The sequence below is a fragment of the Mobula birostris genome, chromosome 11 (genome assembly GCF_030028105.1).
Source record: "Mobula birostris isolate sMobBir1 chromosome 11, sMobBir1.hap1, whole genome shotgun sequence".
In the NCBI taxonomy this organism is placed as follows: domain Eukaryota; kingdom Metazoa; phylum Chordata; class Chondrichthyes; order Myliobatiformes; family Myliobatidae; genus Mobula; species Mobula birostris.
In genome coordinates, this window is record NC_092380.1 from 104,824,578 (window position 1) to 104,846,867 (window position 22,290).

The following is a 22,290-nucleotide window of genomic DNA, read 5'->3' on the forward strand; positions in this document are numbered from 1 at the left end:
ATTGTCAGAAGTTATAAGGCCACCGATAGAAAAGAACAATCAGTTTGATAACCATTCCAGTCAAGTCAATGGACTATTGATACAGAGAACAATCAGTTTGATAACTATTCCAGTCAAGTCAATGGACTATTGATACAAAAGTACAATCAATTTGTTATAGACACTCCAGCCACCTTAATTAAAGAAAAGAATGTCCTACCTGGTTTGCTGGAGCCACAACTTAATTACAAAGATAAGAACATCTGTCAAATTTATGCTTTAATTAACAAAGGATGTTCTGTCTAATTTCCATCAGGTACTGCTTTTTGTCAAAATCAAAAGGTATGAAAAGCCCAGAGACATCTTATGTGGGTCTGGGCGAACTTAAATCATCTTGCTCCAAAGAAGGCAGCTGCGAGACATTATTCAAACACACTGCAGTCACAGACATAGCCAGAACTTAATTCATTGTTTACAGGGATCTGAGAATCCCCCATTCCCTTAAACTCTATCAGTTTAAGTCTATGCCCTCTCATTTTTCAAGACCCTGATACAGTATAAGAAACAGGCTGTTCATTTTTCCCAAGAGACTTCAATATTAGATTCCTTCACAAACAAGAGAAAGTCTGCAGATGGTAGAAATCTGAGCAATACGCACAAAATGCTGGAGGAACTCAGCAGGCCAGGCAGCATCATATACACAAAATGCTGCAGGAATTCTGCCTGGCTTGCTGAGTTCATTGACTATTAGAGATGCCTTAATTGTTTCCTCTCAACATTCCATGATGCAAAGGAATTAGCCTCAGTATATCCAGCATCTCCTCAAAGCTACAATTTTCAAGCCCTGGCAACATCCTTGTGAACCTCATCTGCATTTTCTCCAATGCTTTTGCATCTTTGCAACTGTATAATAACCAGAACAACCTATACTCAACTTAGAATCTAACTAACCTAGAGTACCTGCTCTTACATTCACAGTAACACAAAGCCAAGCAAAACATTCCAAATGGATCTATGCGCCTACGGACTAAGAGGTCCCTTTGTTCCTCCACATCACTAAATATCCTCATATTCATTCAGTATTCCTTTAACTTGTTGCTTTCACGTGCACTCCCCAACTGAATTCTATATGCCACTTTTCAAAGTTCAATGTAAATCTATTATCAAAGTACATCTGTTATCATATACAACCCATTCTTGCAGGCACACTCAATAAATCCATAACAGAATAACCATAATAGAATCAATGAAAGACCGCACCAACTTTTCCGCCCAACTAACCAGACTAGAGTCATCCTCTCATAGGTTAACATCTGTCTCTTGAACAGCCACGTGATTATTTTTTGCATCATCTTCTTTTACTTTGGAGAAAACAGGACAAGTTCTGAGCCCTGTGTAATTCACTGTAAGAACCATTTTGCCGCAAAACCACATATCACTTACTCTTTGCATTCTGCTGCTCAGCCAAATTTCATCCAATATGGAACCCTCCCCCAAATCTCAAACTGCAGATTTGTATTAATCTGCCTGCCACATGAAACCTCATCAAAAGCCATGCTGAAATCCATTCTGACTACGTCAAAACCTTGATGCCATTTCAGAAAGTCATTCAGATTCGTCACTTGCAATCGTCCCTGACACTCAGTGGCCACTTTATTAGGTACATCTGCTCATTAATGCAAATATCTAATCAGTCAATCGTGTGGCAACATTCAATGCAATGCTGACATGCTCAAGAGGTTCAGTTGTTGTTCAGACCAAGCATCAGAATAAAGAAGAAATCAGCTAAGTGACTTTGGTTGTGAAATGATTATTGGTGCCAGACAGATGGTTTGAATATCTCAAAATCTGCTGATCTCTGAGATTTTCACACATAAGTCTTTCTAGTTTACAGAGAACAGTGCAAGAAACACAAAAAAGTATCCAGTGAGCTGCAGTTCTGTGAGTAAAAATGCCTTACTAATGAGAGAGGTTAAAGGAGAATGGCCAGACTGGTTAAAGTTGACAGGAGTGCGACAGTAACTCAAATAACCACATATTACAGCAGTGGTATGCAGAAGAGCATCCCTGAGTGCACAAAACTTCAAACCTTGAAGTGGATAGGCTACAGCAGCAGAAACCACATTGGACTCCATTCCTGTATCTAATAAAGTGTATAAACACATTCTGAGTGTCCTTGATTAAACTGTGCCTTATGAACTGATTCATGTCAACATCTGTGATTACTCTTTGCTCCACTTTTCTGCTGCTGGTAAAGAATGGCATCAAATCAGTAAAAACATGTGACACAGCATCAGAAGATGTTGAATCCTTGGGGGTTGAGTTAAGAAAGTGCAAGGGTAAAAGGATCCCGATAGCATTTATATACAGGCCTCCCAACAGTAGCTGGGATGTAGACCACAGATCACAACGGGAAATAGAAAAGGCATGTCAAAAGGACGATGTTATGATAGTCATGGGATTTCAACATGCAGGTCAATTGGGAAAAATCAGGTTGGTTATGGATCTCAAGAGAGTGAGTTTATTGAATACCTAAGTGATGGCTTTTTGAAGCAGTTTGTCATTGAGCGTACTAGGGGATCAGCTATACTAGATTGGGTGTCATGTAATGAACCAGAGGTGATTAGGGTGCTAAAGGTAACCTTTACAGAACCCTGAGGAACCAGTGATTACAAAATGATTGAGTTCAACCTGAAATTTGATAGGGAGAAAGTAAAGTCTGATGTAAAACTATTTCAGTTAAGTAAAGGAAATTACAGTGATATGAGAAAGGAGTTGGCCAAAGTACGCTGGCAGGGATGACAGCACAGCAGCAATGACGTGAGCTTCTGGGAAAAATGAGCAAGGTGTAGGATAGCTGTTTTCCCAAACCAAAGAAATACTCAACTGGCAAAATAGTACAGCCATGGCTGACAAGGGAAGTCAAACCTAATGTAAAAGCAGAAGAAAGGGCATACAACAAAGCAAAAATTTGTGGGAAGACAGAGGATTGGGAAGCTTTTAAAACCTACAGAGAACAACTAAAAGAATCATTAGGAGGGAAAACATGAAATATGAAAGCAATATAGCAAACAAAGTGTTTTTTTTTTACAAAATCTTTTTCAAGTATATAAAAAAATAAAAGAGATGAGAGTTGATATCGGACCGCTAAAAAAATGAGGCCAGAGAAATAATAACAGGTGACAAGGAGATGGCAGATTAACTAAATGACTATTTTGCACCAGTCTTCACTGTGGAAGACACTAGCAGTGTGTCAGATTTGAAGGGTGTGAGAAAAGAGAAGTGAATGCAGTTACTATTGCAAGGGAGAACATGCTCAAAAAACTGAAAGACCCAAGGGTACACAAGTCACCTGGGCCAGATGCACTGCACCCTACGGTTCTGAAAGAAGTAGCGGTAGAGACGGTGGAAGCGTTAGTAATGATCTTTCAAAAATCATTGGACTGTGTCTTGGTGCCAGAGGACTGAAAAAGTACAAATGTCATTCCACTCTAAGAAAGGAGAAAGACAACAGAAAGGAAATTTTTAGCCTGACCTCAGTGGTTAGGAAGATGTCAATTGTTAAGGATGAGGTTATGGAGTACTTGGTGACACAGGGCAAGATAGGACAAAGTCAACATGGTTTCCTTAAGGGAAAATCTAGCCTGACAAACCAGTTGGAATTCTTTGAAGAGACTACAAGTAGGATGGATAAAGGGAATGCAATGGATGTTGTGTGTTTGGACTTTGAGAAGGCCCTTGACAAGGTGCCACACATGAGGCCGCTTACCAAGTTAAGAGCCTATAGTATTACAGGAAAGCTACTAACATGGTTAGAGTATTGGCTAATTGGTGGGAGACAGCCAGTGGGAATAAAAGGATCCTTTTCTGGTTGGCTGCCAGTGACAATAGACAATCGGTGCAGGAGTAGGCTATTCAGCCCTTCGAGCCAGCACCACCATACACTGTGATCATGGCTGATCACCCACAATCAGTACCCTTTTCCTGCCTTCTCCCCATATTCCTTCATTCCACTATCTTTAAGAGCTCTTCTAACTCTTTCTTGAAAGAATCCAGAGAATTGGCCTCCACTGCCTTCTGAGGCAGAGCATTCCACAGAACCACAACCCTCTGTGTGAAAAAGTTTTTCCTCAACTCCATTCTAAATTGTCTACCCCTTATTCTTAAACTGTGGCCTCTAATTCTGGACTCCCCCAAGATCAGGAACGTGTTTCCTGCCTCTAGCGTGTCCAATCCCTTAATAACCTTGTATGTTTCAATCAGATCCCCTCTCATCCTTCTAACTTCCAGTGTATACAACCCCAGTCGCTCCAATCTTTCAACAAGATTAGTGACTACTGGTGTTCTGCAGGGATCAGTGTTGGGACCATTTCTTTTTATGCTGTATATCAATGATTAAGATGATGGAACAGGTGGCTTTGTTGCCAAGTTTGCAGGTGATACTAAGATTGGTGGAGGGGCAGGTAGTGTTGAGGAAACAGGCAGGCTGCTTAAGGGCTTAGACAGATTAGGAGAATGGGCAAGAGACTGGCAAATGAAATACAATGTTGGAAAACGTATGGTCATGCACTTTGGTAGTTGAAATAAATGTGCAGACTATTTTTTAAATGGGGAGAAAATCAAAACTGGGGAGATGCAAAGGGTAGCTCTGGGTCTGTACTAGCTGGAATTTAGAAGGATGAGGGGGAATCTCACTGAAACCTTCCGAATGTTGAAAGACCTAGACAGAGAAGATGTGGAAATGATGTGAGGACACAGCCTCAGGATAGTGAGGCATCAATTTAAAACAGAGATGCAGAGAAATTCCTTTAGCCAGAGGGTGATGAATTTGGGGAATTTATTACCACAGGCAGCTGTGGAGACCTGGTGGTTGGGTGTATTCAAGGCAGAACTTGATAGATCCTTGATTGAGCACAGCATCAAAGGTTACAGGAATAAGGTCGGTGATTGGGGATGGTGGGGGGGGGGGGGGAGAGAGAAGGATCAGCCATGATTGAATGACGTTGCAGACTAGACTCGATGAGCCAAATGGCCTAATTCTGCTCCTATGTCTTATGGTTACAGGAAAAAGGGAGAAAAATGGGGTTAAGAGGGATAATAAATCAGCCATGATGAAATGGCAGAACAGACTGGATGGGCCAAATGGTCTGATTCTGTTCCCATCTCATATGTTGGAAATGCTCTGCAGGTCAGGCAGCATCAGTAGAGGAAAAAAAACAAATGTTTATGTTTCACATCAACATTCTGATGAAAAAGACAACGGCCTAAATCAAAATTAACTGTTACACTTAAAATTAAACATATACGAACACTTAAAACTAAACATATACAAACACTTAAAACTAAACATATACAAAACTGGGCAAAAATCTTAAGGCGCATGTAAAGGAACTCTGTAAAAAGATGCTTTCAAATATAATGAAATGAAAAGCTTCTAAATATCAAAAAAATGACTATAAAGTGCAATGAACTGTAAAAAACTAAATCAGATCACTATTTGGCGTGAAACTCCTTTGTCTTTAAAACTGCTTAGGTACACTGTTGTGCAGTTTTATAAGAAAATTAGCTAGTATGTTGTTCCAACCATCTTGGAGAACTTGCTACAGTTCTTCTGCAGACTTTGGCTGTCTCGCTTGCTTCTGTTTCTCCAGGTAATCCAGATCAGGGATCGATGGAAACCATACCATCTGGAACAATATAAAAAAAATCTAGGGTGCCTAAGACTTCCGCACAGTACTGTATAATTAAATTTTGGACTGTAAAATGAAAGCTAAACAGTGAAAGCTTATGCATAAAGTATATCAGAGCACAGCAATCACTGTATAAACAAAGTTGAAAATACAATTTATCAGATCGCATACGTATCACCACATACAACCCCGAGATTTCTTTTTCCTGCAGGCATACTCAACTTGAACATATTTAACTTGAACTCTCAAAACATTACCTTAAGCTGTTGATCTTTCATATGAAGCTGGTTATCTTTCTCCCGAATTAGGTCCTTAAGCTGCAACACCAGTTGTTCATTCTGGGCCAGCTGCTCCGTTAAATCTGCCACAGAATGGTCACCTGCATTCTTAGGGGAGTTTAGTGCCTGCAGAATAATTGGCCACTATTAATACCTGCAGAGTAATGACAACTATTTGAATCCTGCATTAGAGATATCAGAAAAGGTTCAGTGACAGGGAAAGTGCATTAAAATGAAATACACGGAAGTAAATTCATTTTTCTTTATTAAGAGCCAACAGCAACAAAACTCAGGCCAATCAGAAGATTCAATATAATTGGGCTCAAGTGTCCTGTCAATATGAAGCTTACAGAGGAAAAGAAAGTAACATGTAGGTTCAATTTGCTAATTATTCAGAGTGATGCTCCCTCAACACTATTCTGTCACACATTCCACTCCTGGGGTGGGGAGAGTGAAATCAAAGGCTCAATCAGGGCATTAGGGAGTGCAAAAATGTCCCGTTGCTTGTGGGTGGGTGTAATAGGGGAGTTTATAATTGGTAGCCAAGCTACCCACAGAGTAAGGGTTTATGCTGATGGGGATCTAGTCAGCAGTAACTTGTACCCAGCACTAAGGGCTAGGTCCTGCTCAAAATGTTTGTACGGCATAAAATAAAAGGCAAACTATGGACTTTGCGATCAATATCATAAGGTCCTAGTTTTTGTTAAAGAATGCATCTGTAAGTAGATATACAATCACATTACACAATAAACACTTCTAAGCCCTTGCAAGCACAACCTTTCCAGTTTAGCTGAGCTATAAAATAATAACAATAATGTCAATTAAAAACAAAACATAAGAAATTTAAATTGAAATATCGATAGTATACCCAAACATAACACATTAAGTTAATAAATGAAAAACATTTTCATGTAAATATCTTACAAAGTTCAAGTCATTGGCATAATTATAGTCCACAATTTTTTCTGCACAAGAAAAACTAACATTTCAAAATATATCATGGATTTTCCTTTTGTTATAACAGATTGAGCTAAGAATATGACAAAAGTACTTACTCCTGCCGATGCAGGGGGCGGTTCGTCTGTAGAATACCACTTCCACATGGTTCTACTTTGATGTGGCTGCAAATCAACCAAAATAATAATTAAATGGAACGGAGTGGAATCAGAACAATTACAGTAACAAATGCCACCAGGTCCAATTCAAAGTGACACAAAATGCTACACAAAAGACACAGTATTTCAATGAATAGCAAAATTATCAAGTGTAGGTTTCACAGAGCTAAGGAAGAGCTAACTTCTATAGTTTATGTGAATAATTTAGACTTCCTGTCAACATAATGATTAAGAAGTTGCAGATGACATTACAAAATGGATGTCCGGCTGACAGTGAGGAGAAAACTGCATACTGCAGAAGGATATCAAAGGACTGATAAACTGTGAATTCAAGTCATCTCATTAAGGAGAAGGTGCAGAGGAGATTAATGAGCATGTCACCAGGTTTAGAGAATTTTACCTATTCAATAGATTAGGATTGTTTTCTCTGGTACAGATTTGGCTGAAGGAAGATTGAACAAATAAGGCAGTCAGACTTCAAATAAATAGCTGAACAATAAGAAGGGAGTTTAAACACAACAGATTATGCAGATGCTGAAAATCCAGGACAACACACACAAATTGCTGGAGGAGCTCAGCAGGTCAAGCAGCAGAGAGAAAGGAAAAAAGAGTCAACATTTTGGGCCAAGACCATTTACGTGTTTCTATAACCCTGTTTGTGGTAAGAATTCAATACTCAAAAGCACGATAGCAGCAGATACCCTCCATCTATACAGTAGTGTCAGAGATTTTGTGAACCCTGTACAACGTTCTCCTTTTCTACATAAATATGACCTAAAATGTGATCAAGTCGTTATGCAAGTCCTAAAATTAGATAAAGAGGACCCAATTAAATAAATAACACAAGCAAACATGAAAAATGATCCAATATTACATGTATTAACTGGAAAAAGTCTGTAAAATTTTGCTTTCAGTAACTGGTGTGACCCCTTGTACAGCAGTAACTGCAACCAAGTGATTCCGGTAACTGCCCTGCACATCAGCTTGAAGGAATTTTAGGCCATTCTTCCTTACAAAACTGCTTCGACTCCAGCAACTGGTGAACTTCCTTGCATGAACTCCTTGCTTCAGATCCTTCCACAGCATTTCTATAGGATTAAAGTCAGAACTTTGATTCAGCCATTCCAAAACACGAATTTTCTTCTTTAAACCATTCTGATGTTGATATACTCGTCTTTTGGATCATTGTCTTGTTGCATTAACCAACTTCTCTTCAGCTTCAGCTGACAGACTGCTACCCTGACATTCTCCTGTAAAATGTCTTGATACAATTTGGAATTCATTGTTCCCTCAACAATTACAAGCTGTCCAGGCCCTGAGGCAGTAAAGCAGCTCAAACCATGACACTCCTTCCACCATGCTTCACAGTTGGGATGAGGTTTTGGTGCTGGTGTGCAGTGTCCTTTTTCCGCCAAACATAGCAAAGTGCATTTCTGCCAAAAATTTCAACTTTTGTCTCAAGTGTCCACAAAACATTGTCCCAGAAGCTTTGTAGAACATCTTTTGCAAACTTGAGATGTGCAGCAATGTTTTTTTGGAGAGCAGTGGTCTCCTTTGTGGTGTCCTTCCATGAACATTCTTGTTCAGTGTTTTTCTTATGGTGGACACACAAACAGAGACTTTAGCAAGTTCTAGAGATTTTACTTCAGTGGTTGGTCAAGTTGATGGAGGAGATCCTGAGAGGCAGGAGTTATGAACATTTGGAAAGGTACAATATGACTAGGAATAGTCAACATGGTTTTGTCAAAGGCAGGTCGTGCCTTACAAGCCTGATGAATTTTCTGAGGCTATGACGAAACACATTGATGAAGGACGAGCAGTAGATGTAGTGTACAGGTGTCCCCCACTTTTCAAACGTTCACTTTACAAAACCTCGCTGTTACGAAAGACCTACATTAGTTAACTGTTTTTGCTAACAGAAGATGTTTTCACTGTTACGAAAAAAGGCAGCGCACGCCCCAAGCAGCCAAGCTCCTCCCCTGGAACTGCATTCTAGCCGTCACTGCTTAAACACATGCCTGTAAGCATCTGTGCTTCATGTCGATTTATTTTCAGCACCCGTTGGCAAGATGAGTCCTAAAGTATCGGAAAAGCCTAAAAGAGCTCGTAAGGGTGTTACACTTAGTGTAAAACTAGACATAATTAAGTGTTTTGATCATGGTGAACAAAATAAGGACAAAGTGAGTTTGGCTTGTGGAAGTTGACGAAGGTGATGTTGAAGAGGTTTTGGCATCCCATGACCAAGAACTGATAGATGAAGAGTTGATGCAATTGGAAGAGGAACGGATAACAATCGAAACCGAATGCAGTAGCGAACGGACCGAAAGTGAAGTCCAGGAACTGAACGTGAAACAACTGCGTGAGATTTTTGCTGCAATCATTGTAGAAAAGTACGACTTTAATTTTAGTCATAGTCACAGTCATACTTTATTGATCCCAGGGAAAACTGGTTTTCGTTACAGTTGCATCATAAATAATTAAATAGTAATAACACCATAAATAGTTAAATAGTGATATGTAAATTATGCCAGGAAATAAGTCCAGGACCAGCCTATTGGCTCAGGGTGTCTGAGCCTCCAAGGGAGGAGTTGTAAAGCTTGATGGCCACAGGCATGAATGACTTCCTATGACGCTCTATGTTGCATCTCGATGGAATGAGTCTCTCGCTGAGTGTACTCCTGTGCCCAACCAGTACGTTATGTAGTGGATGGAAGGCATTGTCCAAGATGGCATGCAACTTGGACAGCATCCTCTTTTCAGACACCACCGTCAGAGAGTCCAGTTCCATCCCCACAACATCACTGGCCTTACGAATGAGTTTGTTGATTCTGTTGGTGTCTGCTACCCTCAGCCTGCTGTCCCAGCACACAACAGCAAACATGATCGCACTGGCCACCACAGACTCATAGAACATCCTCAGCATCATCCGGCAGATGTTAAAGGACCTCAGTCTCCTCAGGAAATAGAGACGGCTCTGACCCTTCTTGCAGACAGCCTCAGTGTTCTTTGACCAGTCCATTGTCAATTCGTATCCCCAGGTATTTGTAATCCTCCACCCCATAGGTTTGAATGCTTACAAAGAACTACATGATAGAAAAATGCGCGAGGCTAAGCAGTCAAGCATACTGTCGTTTTTCAAGCCTTCCACATCAGCCACAGCAGACGACAAACCTCGACCTTCGACATCGAGGCAGGCAGACATTGAAGAAGATGACCTGCCTGGCCTGATGGAAACAGATGATGATGAGATGACACCCCAGTGTCCCACCACCCCAACCTCCAGGCTGCAAACCGATACCAATCCGCGAAGAATGCAGCGGTGGTTGGGACGCACCCAGCACATCTTTAAGAAAAAGAGCCGAAATAAACAAGCTAATTAATTAGGTGCCGCCCGGCACACAAATGTCCGCCCAGATCAGAGGCGACGAAATTGGTAATCGCCGGGCGGCACCTAATTAATTAGCTTGTTTATTTCAGCTTTCTTCTTAAAGATGTCTCGGCTACCGCTATATCTCTGCATGCATCGCGGATCAGTATCAGTTCGCTGCCTGGAGGTTGGGGACCCAGACCTCTGCACCACCCCACCCTCCGACGACTCAGCTTAACACACCACCATACTACAATGTACATGCATTATTTCTACTTTATACAGGCAGTGTATTTTCATGTGTTATTTGGTATGATTTGGCAGCTTCATAGCTTAAAGGTTACTGGAGAGAGTGTTTCTGCCAAGAGCGCTTGCGTGAGAGTTTCGCTACGGTGGACAGTGCAGCAATGATTGTAGAAAAGTATTTCTACTTTATCTAAGCTGTGTATTTATCATATCATTCCTTTTACTATATGTTACTGTTATTTTAGGTTTTGTGTGTTATTTGGCATGATTTGGTAGGTTATTTTTTGGATCTGCGAACGCTCGCAAATTTTTCCCAAATAAATGGTAATTGCTTCTTCACTTTACGACATTCCGGCTTACGAACCATTTCATAGGAACGCTCTACCTTCAGATGGCAGGGGAACCCTGTATATGGATTTCAGCAAGGCATTGATAAGGTACTCCATGCAAGGCTTATTGAGAAAGTAAGGAGGCCTGGGATCCAAGGGGACATTGCTTTGTAGATCCAGAACTGGCTTGCCCACAGAAGGCAAGGAGTGGTTGTAGATCGATCATATTCTGCATGGAGGTCGGTGGCCAGTGGTGTGCCTCAGGGATCTGTTCTGGGACCCCTACTCTTTGTGATTTTTATAAATGACGTGGATGAGGAAGTGGAAGGATGGGTTAGTAAATTTGCTGATGACACAAAGGTTGTGGGTGTTGTGGATAGTGTGGAGGGCTATCAGAGGTTACAATGGGGCATTGATAGAATGCAAAACTGAGCAGAGAAGTGGCAGGTGGAGTTCAACCCAGATAAGTGTGAGGTGGATCATTTTGGTAGGTCAAATATGATGGCAGAATATAGCATTAATGGTAAGACTCTTGGCAGTGTGGAGGATCAGAGGGATCTTGGGGTCTGAGTCCACAGGACTCAAAGCTGCTACGCAGGTTGACTCTGTGGTTAAGAAGGCATACAGTGTATTGGCCTTCATCAATCTTGGGTTTGAGTTTAAGAGCCGAGAGGTAATGTTGCAGCTATATAGGACCATGGTCAGACCCCACTTGGAGTACTGTGCTCAATTCTGGTCGCCTCACTATAGGAAAGACATGGAAACCACAGAAAGGGTGCAGAGGAGATTTACAAGAATGTTGCCTGGATTGGGGAGCATGCCTTATGAGAATAGGTTGAGTGAACTCGGCCTTTTCTCCTTGGAGCAACAGAGGATGAGAGGTGACTTGATAGAGGTGTACAAGATAATGAGAGGCACTGATCTCGTGAGTAGTCAGAGGCTTTTCCCCAGGGCTGAAATGGCTAGCACGAGAGGGCATAGTTTTAAGGTGCTTGGAAGTAGGTACAAAGGAGATGTCGGGGGTAAGTTTTTTTACGCAGAGAGTGTGAGTGTGTGGAATGAGCTGCCGGAAGCAGTGGTGGAGGTGGAAACAATAGGGCCTTTTAAGAGACTCCTGGCTAGGTACATGGAGCTTAGAAAAATAGAGGGCTATAGGTAAAGCCTAGGTAGTTCTAAGGTAGGAATATGTTCAGCACAGTTTTGTGGGCCGAAGGGCCTGTACTGTGCCATAAGTTTCTACAGATCTTTTGCTGTTACCCTGGGGTTCTTTTTCACCTCTCTCAGTATTACATGTTGTACTCTTGGTGCCCATTCCTAGGGAGAAAAACAACAGTACTGAGCTTCCTCCATTTGTAAACAATTTCTCTTATTGAGGACTGATGAACACTCAGGCCTTTGGAAGTGCCTTTGTAGCCTTTTCCAGCTTCACGCATCTCTACAATTTTTCTCCTGAGGTTGTCACGTACCCCGTGACGGGGATAAAGAAACCAGCAGAAATAGAAACCACTTTGGAGTCTAGTATTGCTATAAACTACTAATATTAGTAACTACGCAATACAGTAATATAAATGTAAATAAATCACACACACACACGTAAATCAGTAAGTGTGGAAATATATGTATATGAAAAAACCAAGCTTCTTTAAGTCTAGGGGTAAAAAAATACAGTCTTACGATGTTGAGCAAAGTTCAGTTCGTGGTATGTAGTTGAATAGTGATGGCCAGAGAGAGTGAGTTCAGTCTTCAGGTGAGCTGATGCCGTCGATCTTCTCGTCGTCCTCCGAAATCCTTTACAAGTCACTGACTGTGACTTTAACCGGGGGACCGGTCTTCTGTGGTGGAGCTATCACCCCGGCAAGGGTGGACACATAGACAGCTCCCCACCAGTCAACCCCTTCTCCTCAAACTGGAATAGCAATTTGGATTGATCCGCCTGATTGATCCTCCAAAACCCACTTTCTCTGCGGGCACAACAATACTCATTCAGTGCCCAGATCATGTGCCTGAGGTCTGTACCATCCGATCTCCCATTTATCTCACCAGGCTGAGCACCACCTGTCATTCAAAGAGTCCCTCCCTCCTTTGTCTGTAAATGAATGCGAGCAGGCAACAAGTCCTTGGAAGTAACATCAACAATGCCTTCGGTCACCATAGCAACTTTCAAGCTGCTCGGTGCTGTCCACAACTTCAAACTCAGTAAAAATCCAAAGTTACTTCCAATGCCCTAAAATGACAGTCCAACCGTTAATCTTCGTCTCTCTCTCTCTCTTTTCAAAAGTAACATATCGGTGGTAAATAACTCTCTCTCTTCAAACAGTTAATAGGGCACTCCTGAATCCCCTTACAAGATCCTCTGAAAGTTGTTTTGATCAAGGCATGGTGTGCATAAAAATATCCTTCTTGAGAAGAGCAGGCCCTGTCAGTAACCTGGCTTTTTGTCTTTTTTTTACGGGGCAGGACACCTCTATAACCCACACCTCCAATTTCATCTCATTGATTGGAACACCTGACCCCAAATAGCTTTTGTAGAAGGCATTACCCCCCAGAGGTTCACATACTTTTTCCAACAAATACTTGTAATATTGGATCATTTTTCTCAATAAATAAATGAGCAAGTATAATCTTTTTAAGTTATTTATTTAATTGGGTTCTCTTTATCTAGCTTTAGGACATATGAAGTTCTGACCACATTTTAAATCATACTTACGCAGAAATAGAGAAAATTCTAAAGGGTTCACAAACTTTCTAGCACCACTGTATATATATTTTAAAAAATGCACAAGGGTTCAGTGATAGTATCATACAGCACAGAACAAAGCCCTTCAGCCCACAAAATCCATGCTAATTACCAACCATCCACAGACCATGTGATGGGTACAGAAACAGATTGATTGAACACCTCTTTGTTGGCCATCATAAGTATGATGGGCCAAATGGATCCCTATAATTCTGTAAATCTGTTCCAAAAATGGCAATTATAATCTATTCTAGTTGGTGACAGTAGTTGGATTTATACAATTCAGGTAATTCCAAAGAGTTAAATGATCTTATTCTTAACGGCTGATTCTTGTAATGACAGTATGTAATGATGGACAGAAAATTATGCAATGCAATACAAAAAAAAGATCTGTGGACAATGAAGCTTCTGTAAGCAGGTCTTACTATTCCCCTGAATTTTGGTCACAATGCAGAGCATAATGTCACTATGATGAGCCCAGCTTTTAATAATGACAACTTTTAATGAATAAAAAGTTTGCTTTGGTCAAAGGTTCAAGGACATTAACATGGAGCTAATTTAGCTTGTGATTATCAGTATAGGATGATAATTGTTTGCTGTGTGCAATGTCTTTATCGGTCTATACTGAAAATACTTTCCAATTCTGTTAGAGCTGAGGAAACAATGGATTCATGAAGGGGTCAATTAAAAGAAATCTTAGAAGTAAAAAAAAACTGCATGCTCAAACAAACTCTATTTGTATCTACATCAGGTTCAAAAAAAACAAGAAAAGTGACAGAACATTCAACTCTGCAGTTTAAAAACTAACATCAATTTCACTCCCAGATCACACAGATCACATCACTCCCCACAAAGGAGTACAAGCCACAAAGACTCATATTAACAGTTGTTTCTCAACATCAACAATCTGTTCAAATGAACTAATTCCACAATTTATGGACTCCCTTTCAAGGACTCTACAACTCAGTTCTCAACAATATTTATTATTTATGGTTTTTTCTGTATTTGCCCAGTTTGTCGTCTTTTGCACACTGGCTGTTTACCTATCTTTGTGTGCAGTTTCTCCATCGACTCTATCGTGTTTCCTTGTAGCAACTGTCAACGCCCACAAGAAATTGAATCTCAATGTAGTCTATGGTGATACTTTGATAATAACTTTACTTTTGGACTTCGAATATTATCCTACCATCACATCCCATAATTGCAATGATCAGTGAAGATGGCACTGTTGATCAGCTTATCTAAAGTAACTGCTGCTAAAACTGGCTGCGTTGGTGTGAATAAAGTTTGCTGTCCTGCAATGCACAGAATTGGAATGCAGGCTTGATATCCAATTGCAAACTGAGCCCTGCACTATCAGCTGTTGTATAATTCTGCAAAAAACTAAGGTCCAGTTATTTATAGATTTCCTTTGCTTTCATTGGACTTGTGTTATCTGTATTTCCTCCATTTTAAATTCCAGACGCAGGGAGCAGCAACAACTTTGCGCTTTCCGCTTTCTTAGCACATTACAAAAAATTTGAATTGCTGCAATGCAGTACATGGCAAAGTTTCATTGGGCATTGCCATAAATAACCAGATAAAATATTCTGATAAAGTTAGTTGGTGGATAAAAATGAGGCATGAATAATCTCCTGTATTCCTCAAAAAGCGCTAGACGGGCCGTCAAGTTGATCCAGCAAGTTCAACTGGAATGACAGCTCCAGTGGAACACGCTTACATAAAATGACTTCAATGCAAAGTCCTACCTTGTCATCAAAGTGACTATAACTTAATTCACTGAAATTGCATGGGTTCTGCTCTCATGCCTTAAAGCTGCTTCTCATCAATTGTGTGAGAAGTGCCTCCGTTTCTTTGCTTATGTGATGAAAGTCACTTGGAAAACATATTTTATCTTGCCTCTGCTGTGAAGGAACAGAGGAACCTTGGGGTCACGGTCTCTGTCCATGAGTGGAATGGATGGCATACTGGCAGAAGCAGCTGCGGTGCAGGAATTCAGACGTACCACAGTCAAACTTCACTAAGATAATGAAATAAAAGATGACAAAGAAGGACCAGGACTGAACACAACACACAATATGTCAGGTGGCATCCGTCAGAAAAATATTGGAAATGTGAGTTGTCGGCCATTCAGCACTTTGGGCCTACTGAATCATTCTATATCAGGGCTGAACATTTATGTCAGTGCCCTGTTCCAGTCTTCTCCTCAAGTTCCTTGACCTTCTGGCTGCAAGAAATAAATCCATCTTCCTCTGACTATATCCAATTACAGGTGTCCCCCGCTTTTTCAACGTTTGCTTTACGAAACCTCACTGTTACGAAAGACCTATATTAGTACCCTGTTTTCGCTTTCAGAAGGTGTTTGCACTGTTACAAAAAAATTCAGCGCACAAAAAAAGTCAGCGTGCGATAAAAAGCAGCGTGTGCCCCGAGCAGCCACTCCTCCCCCGGATTCGGAATGGCATTCTCGCCGGCATTGCTTTAACACAAGCCTGTGAGCAGTCATTTGCAAGATGAATTCTATGGTGTCAGAAAAGCCTGAAAGAGCTCGTAAGGGTGTTACACTTAGCGTAAAACTAGACATAATTAAGCGTTTCGATCGTGGTGAACGAAGCAAGGACAAAGTGAGGTTGGCTTGTGGAAGCTGACGAAGATGATGTTGAAAAGGTTTTGGCATCCCATGACCAAGAACTGATAGACGAAGAGCTGATGCAATTGGAAGAGGAAAGGATAACAATCAAAACCGAATGAATAATGATAAAGTACGACTTTAATTTTGAAAGACTACGTAGGTTTAGAGGATATTTGCAAGATTCTTTGAGTCCTTACAAAGAACTGTATGATAGAAAAATGCGCGAGGCTCAGCAGTCAAGCAAGCCTTCCACATCAGCCACAGCGGGCGACGAACCTCGACCTTCGACATCGAGGCGGGCAGTCATAGGAGAAGATGAGCTGCCTGCTCTAATGGAAACAGACGACGAGATGACACCCCAGTGTCCCACCACCCCAACACTCAGGCCGCGGACAGATACTGTACCGATTCGCAGAGAATGCAGCAGTAGCCCGGAGGCACACAGCACATCTTTAAGAAAAAAGCCGAAATAAACATGCTAATTAATTAGGTGCCGCCCCACACGTAACTGTCGGCCCAGATCAGAGGCGATGCGATCGGCAATCAGCACTGATCTGGGCCGACAATTACGTGTCGGGCGGCACATAATTAATTAGCTTGTTTATTTCGACTTTTTTTTAAAGATGTGCTGTGTGCTTCCCGGCTACCGCTGGACCCCTGCATGCCTCGCATTAATGTATCGGTTGGTGGCCCGGAGGGTGGGGGCCACTGCACCACCCAACCTGCGAAGACTCAGCCTAACACACCATCATCAGTGTGCTCTGCGCTGTCCCTATTCCAGTAAGTGATACTACACTGTACATACATTATTTCTACTTTATATCAGCTGTGTATTTTTACGTGTTATTTGGTATGATTTGGTAGCTTCATAGCTTAAAGGTTACTGGAGAGCACTTGCACGTGTTTTTGCCAACAGCGCTTGCGTGGGATTTTCTGCCGACGGCACTTGCATGAGATTTTCACTACGGAGAACAGTTCATTAATGATTGTGGAAAAGTATTTCTACTTTATATAGGCTGTGTATTTATTATATCATTCCTGCTTTTACTATATGTTACTGTTATTTTAGGTTTTATGTGTTATGTGTTATTTGGCATGATTTGGTAGGGAAGAGGCTAGAGCGAAGCGCCAACTCTATTTTCTCTCCCCCCCCTAAACTAAACGTCTATAAATCTCCTGGACTAGATGGAATGCACCCTCGTGTTCTGAAGCAAGTAGCTGTGGAGATTGCACAGGCATTAGCGATGATCTTTCAAAAGTCGATAGATTCTGGTATGGTTCCGGAAGACTGGAAGATTGCAAATGTCACTCCGCTATTTAAGAAGGAGGCAACGAAGCAAAAAGGAAATTATAGACCTGTTAGCTTGACGTCGGTGGTTGGGAAGTTGTTGGAGTCGATTGTCAAGGATGAGGTTACAGAGTACCCGGAGGCATATGACAAGATAGGTAGAACTCAGCATGGATTCCTTTAAAGGAAAATCCTGCCTGACAAACCTATTACAATTTTTTGAGGAAATTACCAGTAGGCTAGACAAGGGAGATGCAGTGGATGTTGCATATTTGGATTTTCAGAAGGCCTTTGACAAGGTGCCACACATGAGGCTACTTACCAAGAAAAAACCCATGGAATTACAGGAAAGTTACATACGTGGATAGAGCGTTGGCTGATTGGCAGGAAACAGAGAGTGGGAATAAAGGGATCCTATTCTGGTTGGCTGCCGGTTACCAGTGGTGTTCCACAGGGAGCAGTGTTGGGGCCGCTTCTTTTTACATTGTACATCAACGATCTGGATTATGGAATAGATGACTTTGTGGCTAAGTTTGCTGACGATACGAAGATAGGTGGAGGGGCCGGTAGTGCTGAGGAAATGTCTGCAGAGAGACTTGGATAGATTGGAAGAATGGGCAGAGAAGTGGCAAATGAAGTACAATGTTGGAAAGTGTATGGTTATGCACTTTGGCAGAAAAAATAAACGGGCAGACTATTATTTAAATGGGGAAAGAATCCAAAGTTCTGAGATGCAACGGGACTTGGGAGTCCTCGTACAGGATTCCCTTAAAGTTAACCTCCAGGTTGAGTCAGTAGTGAAGAAGGCGAATGCAATGTTGGCATTCATTTCTAGAGGAATAGAGTATAGGAGCAGGGATGTGATGTTGAGGCTCTATAAGGCGCTGGTGAGACCTCACTTGGAGTACTGTGGGCAGTTTTGGTCTCCTCACTTAAGAAAGGATGTGCTGACGTTGGAGAGGGTACAGAGAAGATTCACGAGAATGATTCCGGGAATGAGAGGGTTCCATATGAGGAACATTTGTCCGGTCTTGGACTGTATTCCTTGGAGTTTAGAAGAATGAGGGGAGACCTAATAGAAACATTTTGAATGTTAAAAGGCATGGACAGAGTGGATGGGGCAAAGTTGTTTCCCATGATGGGGGAGTCTAGTACGAGAGGGCATGACTTCAGGATTGAAGGGTGCCCTTTCAGAACAGAAATGTGAAGAAATTTTTTTAGTCAGAGGGTGGTGAATCTATGGAATTTGTTGCCACAGGCAGCAGTGGAGGACAAGTCATTGGGTGTATTTAAGGCAGAGATTGATAGGTATCTGAGTAGCCAGGGCATCAAAGGTTATGGTGAGAAGGCAGGGGAGTGGGACTAAATAGGATAAAATGGATCAGCTCATGATAAAATGGCAGAGCAGACTCAATGGGCCGAATGGCCTACTTCTGCTCCTTTGTCTTATGGTCTTATGGTTATTTTTGGGTCTGCAAACGCTCACAAAATTTTCCCATATAAATAAATGGTAATTGCTTCTTCGCTTTATGACATTTCGGCTTATGAACTGTTTCATAGGAACGCTCTACCTTCGGATGGCGGGGGAAACCTGTACTTTGCTTCCACTGGCATGTGCGAAAGAGAACTCCATAGGATCACCAGTTTCACTGTGATTCTAGTTCTACACTGTACATACAGCAGAAACAACCTCTTTGTATTAAGCCCTAATATAATTTTATAAGTTGCTACGAGCTCCCATCATCCTCATACTTCAGTCCTGTCTTCTCAGGAATCAGCTTAGTAAAACGTTGATGCACACCCTCATGACAGGAACATCTTTCCTCAGATAAGGAGACCAAAAGTGCATCCAGAACTGCTGATACAGTCTCACCACAGCCAGGTACATTGGAGTATGTGACATCTTTGTTCCTGTACTCAAGTCCTCTTCTAATAAGAGTCAATGCTTCCCCAAGACTTGCTGCATCTTTCCGCAATTTATATACAAGAACATCCAGGTCTCATTGCACCATCTCTTTTCTCAATCACCAGACAACAAACTGTATTTCTATTTCATAATTCACCATCATCTATATGTGTTGTGTCTTTGTATGACATGAGTGATCATGGTCTAGTGATCATGATTGTCCTTGGCAAAGTTTTCTACAGAAAAATAGCCTTTGTCTGGGCAATGTATTCACAAGATGGGTGACCCCAGCCATTATCAATACTCTTCAAAGATTATCTACCTGGTGTCAGTGGTCACCAGAACTTGTGATTTGAAGAGATTTGGTATGTCAACAAATACACTCAAAAACTTCTATAGTTGTTCCGTGGAGAGCATTCTGACAGGCTGCTTCACTGTCTGGTATGGAGGGGCTACTGCACAGGACCGAAAGAAGCTGCAGACAGTTGTAAATCTAGTCAGCTCCATCTTTGACACTAGCCTACAAAGTACCCAGGACATCTTTAGGGAGCGGTGTCTCAGAAAGGCAGCGTCCATTATTAAGGACCTCCAGCACCCAGGGCATGCCCTTTTCTCACTGTTACCATCAGGTAGGAGATACAGAAGCCTGAAGGCACACACTCAGCAATTCAGGAACAGCTTCTTCCCCTCTACCATCCGATTCCTAAATGGACATTGAAGCTCTGGACACTACCTTACTTTTTTTAAATATACAGTATTTCTGCTTTTTCACATTCTTTTAAATCTATTCAATATACGAATTGATTTACTTGTTTATTATTATTATTTTCTCTCTGCTAGATTACATTTGCATTGAACTGCTGCTGCTAAGTTAACAAGTTTCACGTCACATGCCAGTGATAATAAGCCTGATTCTGATATGCGCCAGCTGGCCATGATATGACTATCCACCATTTTCTCCCAGGGCTTCATATGACACTGATCGGGGGAAGGGGGCTAAGCAGGTGCTACACCTCGCACAAGGCTGACCGAGCAGAGGGGAGGGAAGGAGTGCCTTACAACTCCTTTGGTAGAGCCGTATCTCCCACCCTACCAACCATAATGAAAAGGGATAAATCCAGATGAAAACCACATTCACCTAATCACCCAACTTTCTGCAAGTCCCTTGTTCGTTTTGTGTTGTGCAAAAACTTGGACATGTTTCAGCTAGTTCCTTCACTCAATTATTTATCAGGTCTTTTAGTCGTCAGCAAGTCGATCATCAGACTTTAAGCATTTGACAGCCTTTACCTCCATTAATTTCCCAGGATTATTCCTTTACTAACACCAATTTCCTTCAGTTCCTCATCTCCCTGGACCAGGGGGTTCCCAATCTTGGGCCCACAGACTCTTACTTAATGATATTGGTCCAAGACATACAAAAGGTGGTTAATCCCTGCTCTAGACTCTTGGTTCTCCTGTGCATCTGGGAAATTATTTGTGAAGGTGGAACCAAAATGTTTCGAATATCTGCCATTTATTTGATCCCAACTATAATGTCCCATTTCTGATTTCAAGTGATCTATATTTGTTTTCAATAACATTTCATCAGAACTGGGAAAAGCAGATTTTTCTCATTCATTTTTCAATTCTGCTGAAAATCTCTTGAGATTTTAGATCTGTTCCTCTCTCCACGAATGCTACCTGACCAAATCAGCAACTCCAAAATGTTCTGTTTCACGTGAAAGATGAGCTGTCGTTTATCTTTCAGTGCAAACAGTACCCTGATCTTCTGAAGCATTTCCAACGTTTTCTGTTTTGCGACACGTCCTAACATCGATGCCAGGCTTAATGGTTTGCACTTGACATAATTGTGAAATAAACAAAGGAATGCATTGAACAACCTCAACACCGCCAGACCGAGCCCTGCAGGTAGTTCCACTCTACACCTGCGCAGAATAACCACACCTGCAGACAGTTCAGTCCGGCGCATGCACCCTGCGCCTCCGCACTAGGCCCTTCAACACCTTCGCGGCCTGACCCTACCTGAGCGCTGCAAGTGGCGCCGAGCCGGACTTGATTGAGGCGGCGAGAATGGCTCTGAGTACGGTGTGGTGACTACGGTATCATGTTACAAGCACTGCCCTCCTTTCACGCAGACCCCGCTGGCGCTGTTACTGCCAGAAAGGCCGCGGGCGAGCTGCCCACTCGGACCGAGCAGCCGCCGCCACTGCGTTGTCGCAGCTGCCACCCCGTGACGCCACACGCTCGGTTTGCCCCACGCACCGTACGTACCGCACGTCGACGCCAACGTGCTCAACGTCAGCGGTACAGTTCGAACCGAGCCCAGTCACCCGGGGAGAGCTACGTTGCTGAAGAGTTTCTCACGACCTGAAGATACATGTATCCGAGAGCGTTTCACAACCTGGCTTTCTAAAGTACTTTATCCTGGATGAATATATTCCCAAAAGTGCTGTGGAAAATGCTGAACACAAGAGATCCTGCAGATGCTGGAAATCCAGAACAACACACACAAAATGCTGAGTCGCTGTTTATTGTTTCATAACGAGGTTCTGATACAGGGTTTCCATCCAAATTATTGACCATCTGGTTGCTTCAGTCTATGTTGCTTGACTCACTGGAACTGCATAGTTGTGGACACAGCTCTCACGTCACGGAAACCAGCTTCCCCTCAATTGAGTCTTCTCACCACTTCAGTAAAGCAGCCAGCATAATCAAAGAGC

General features: G+C 42.0%; 1 protein-coding gene across 4 annotated transcripts in view; it reads right to left on the bottom strand.

Annotated features, from left to right (window-relative positions):
- LOC140205285 (uncharacterized) overlaps positions 1–21,802 on the bottom strand; it is a 98,651-nt gene extending 76,849 nt beyond the window's left edge. For all 4 annotated transcript variants that reach the window (XM_072272784.1, XM_072272786.1, XM_072272783.1 and 1 more), the window contains exons 1-3: positions 21,593–21,802; positions 7,003–7,068; positions 5,927–6,073 (exon numbers count right to left, since the gene is read on the bottom strand). In XM_072272784.1, coding sequence (XP_072128885.1) covers positions 5,927–6,073; positions 7,003–7,050 — 195 coding nt within the window. In that variant the 5' untranslated portion in view covers positions 7,051–7,068; positions 21,593–21,802. The remainder of the gene's footprint in view (positions 1–5,926; positions 6,074–7,002; positions 7,069–21,592) is intronic.
- Between the last annotated feature and the right edge of the window lie 488 nt (positions 21,803–22,290).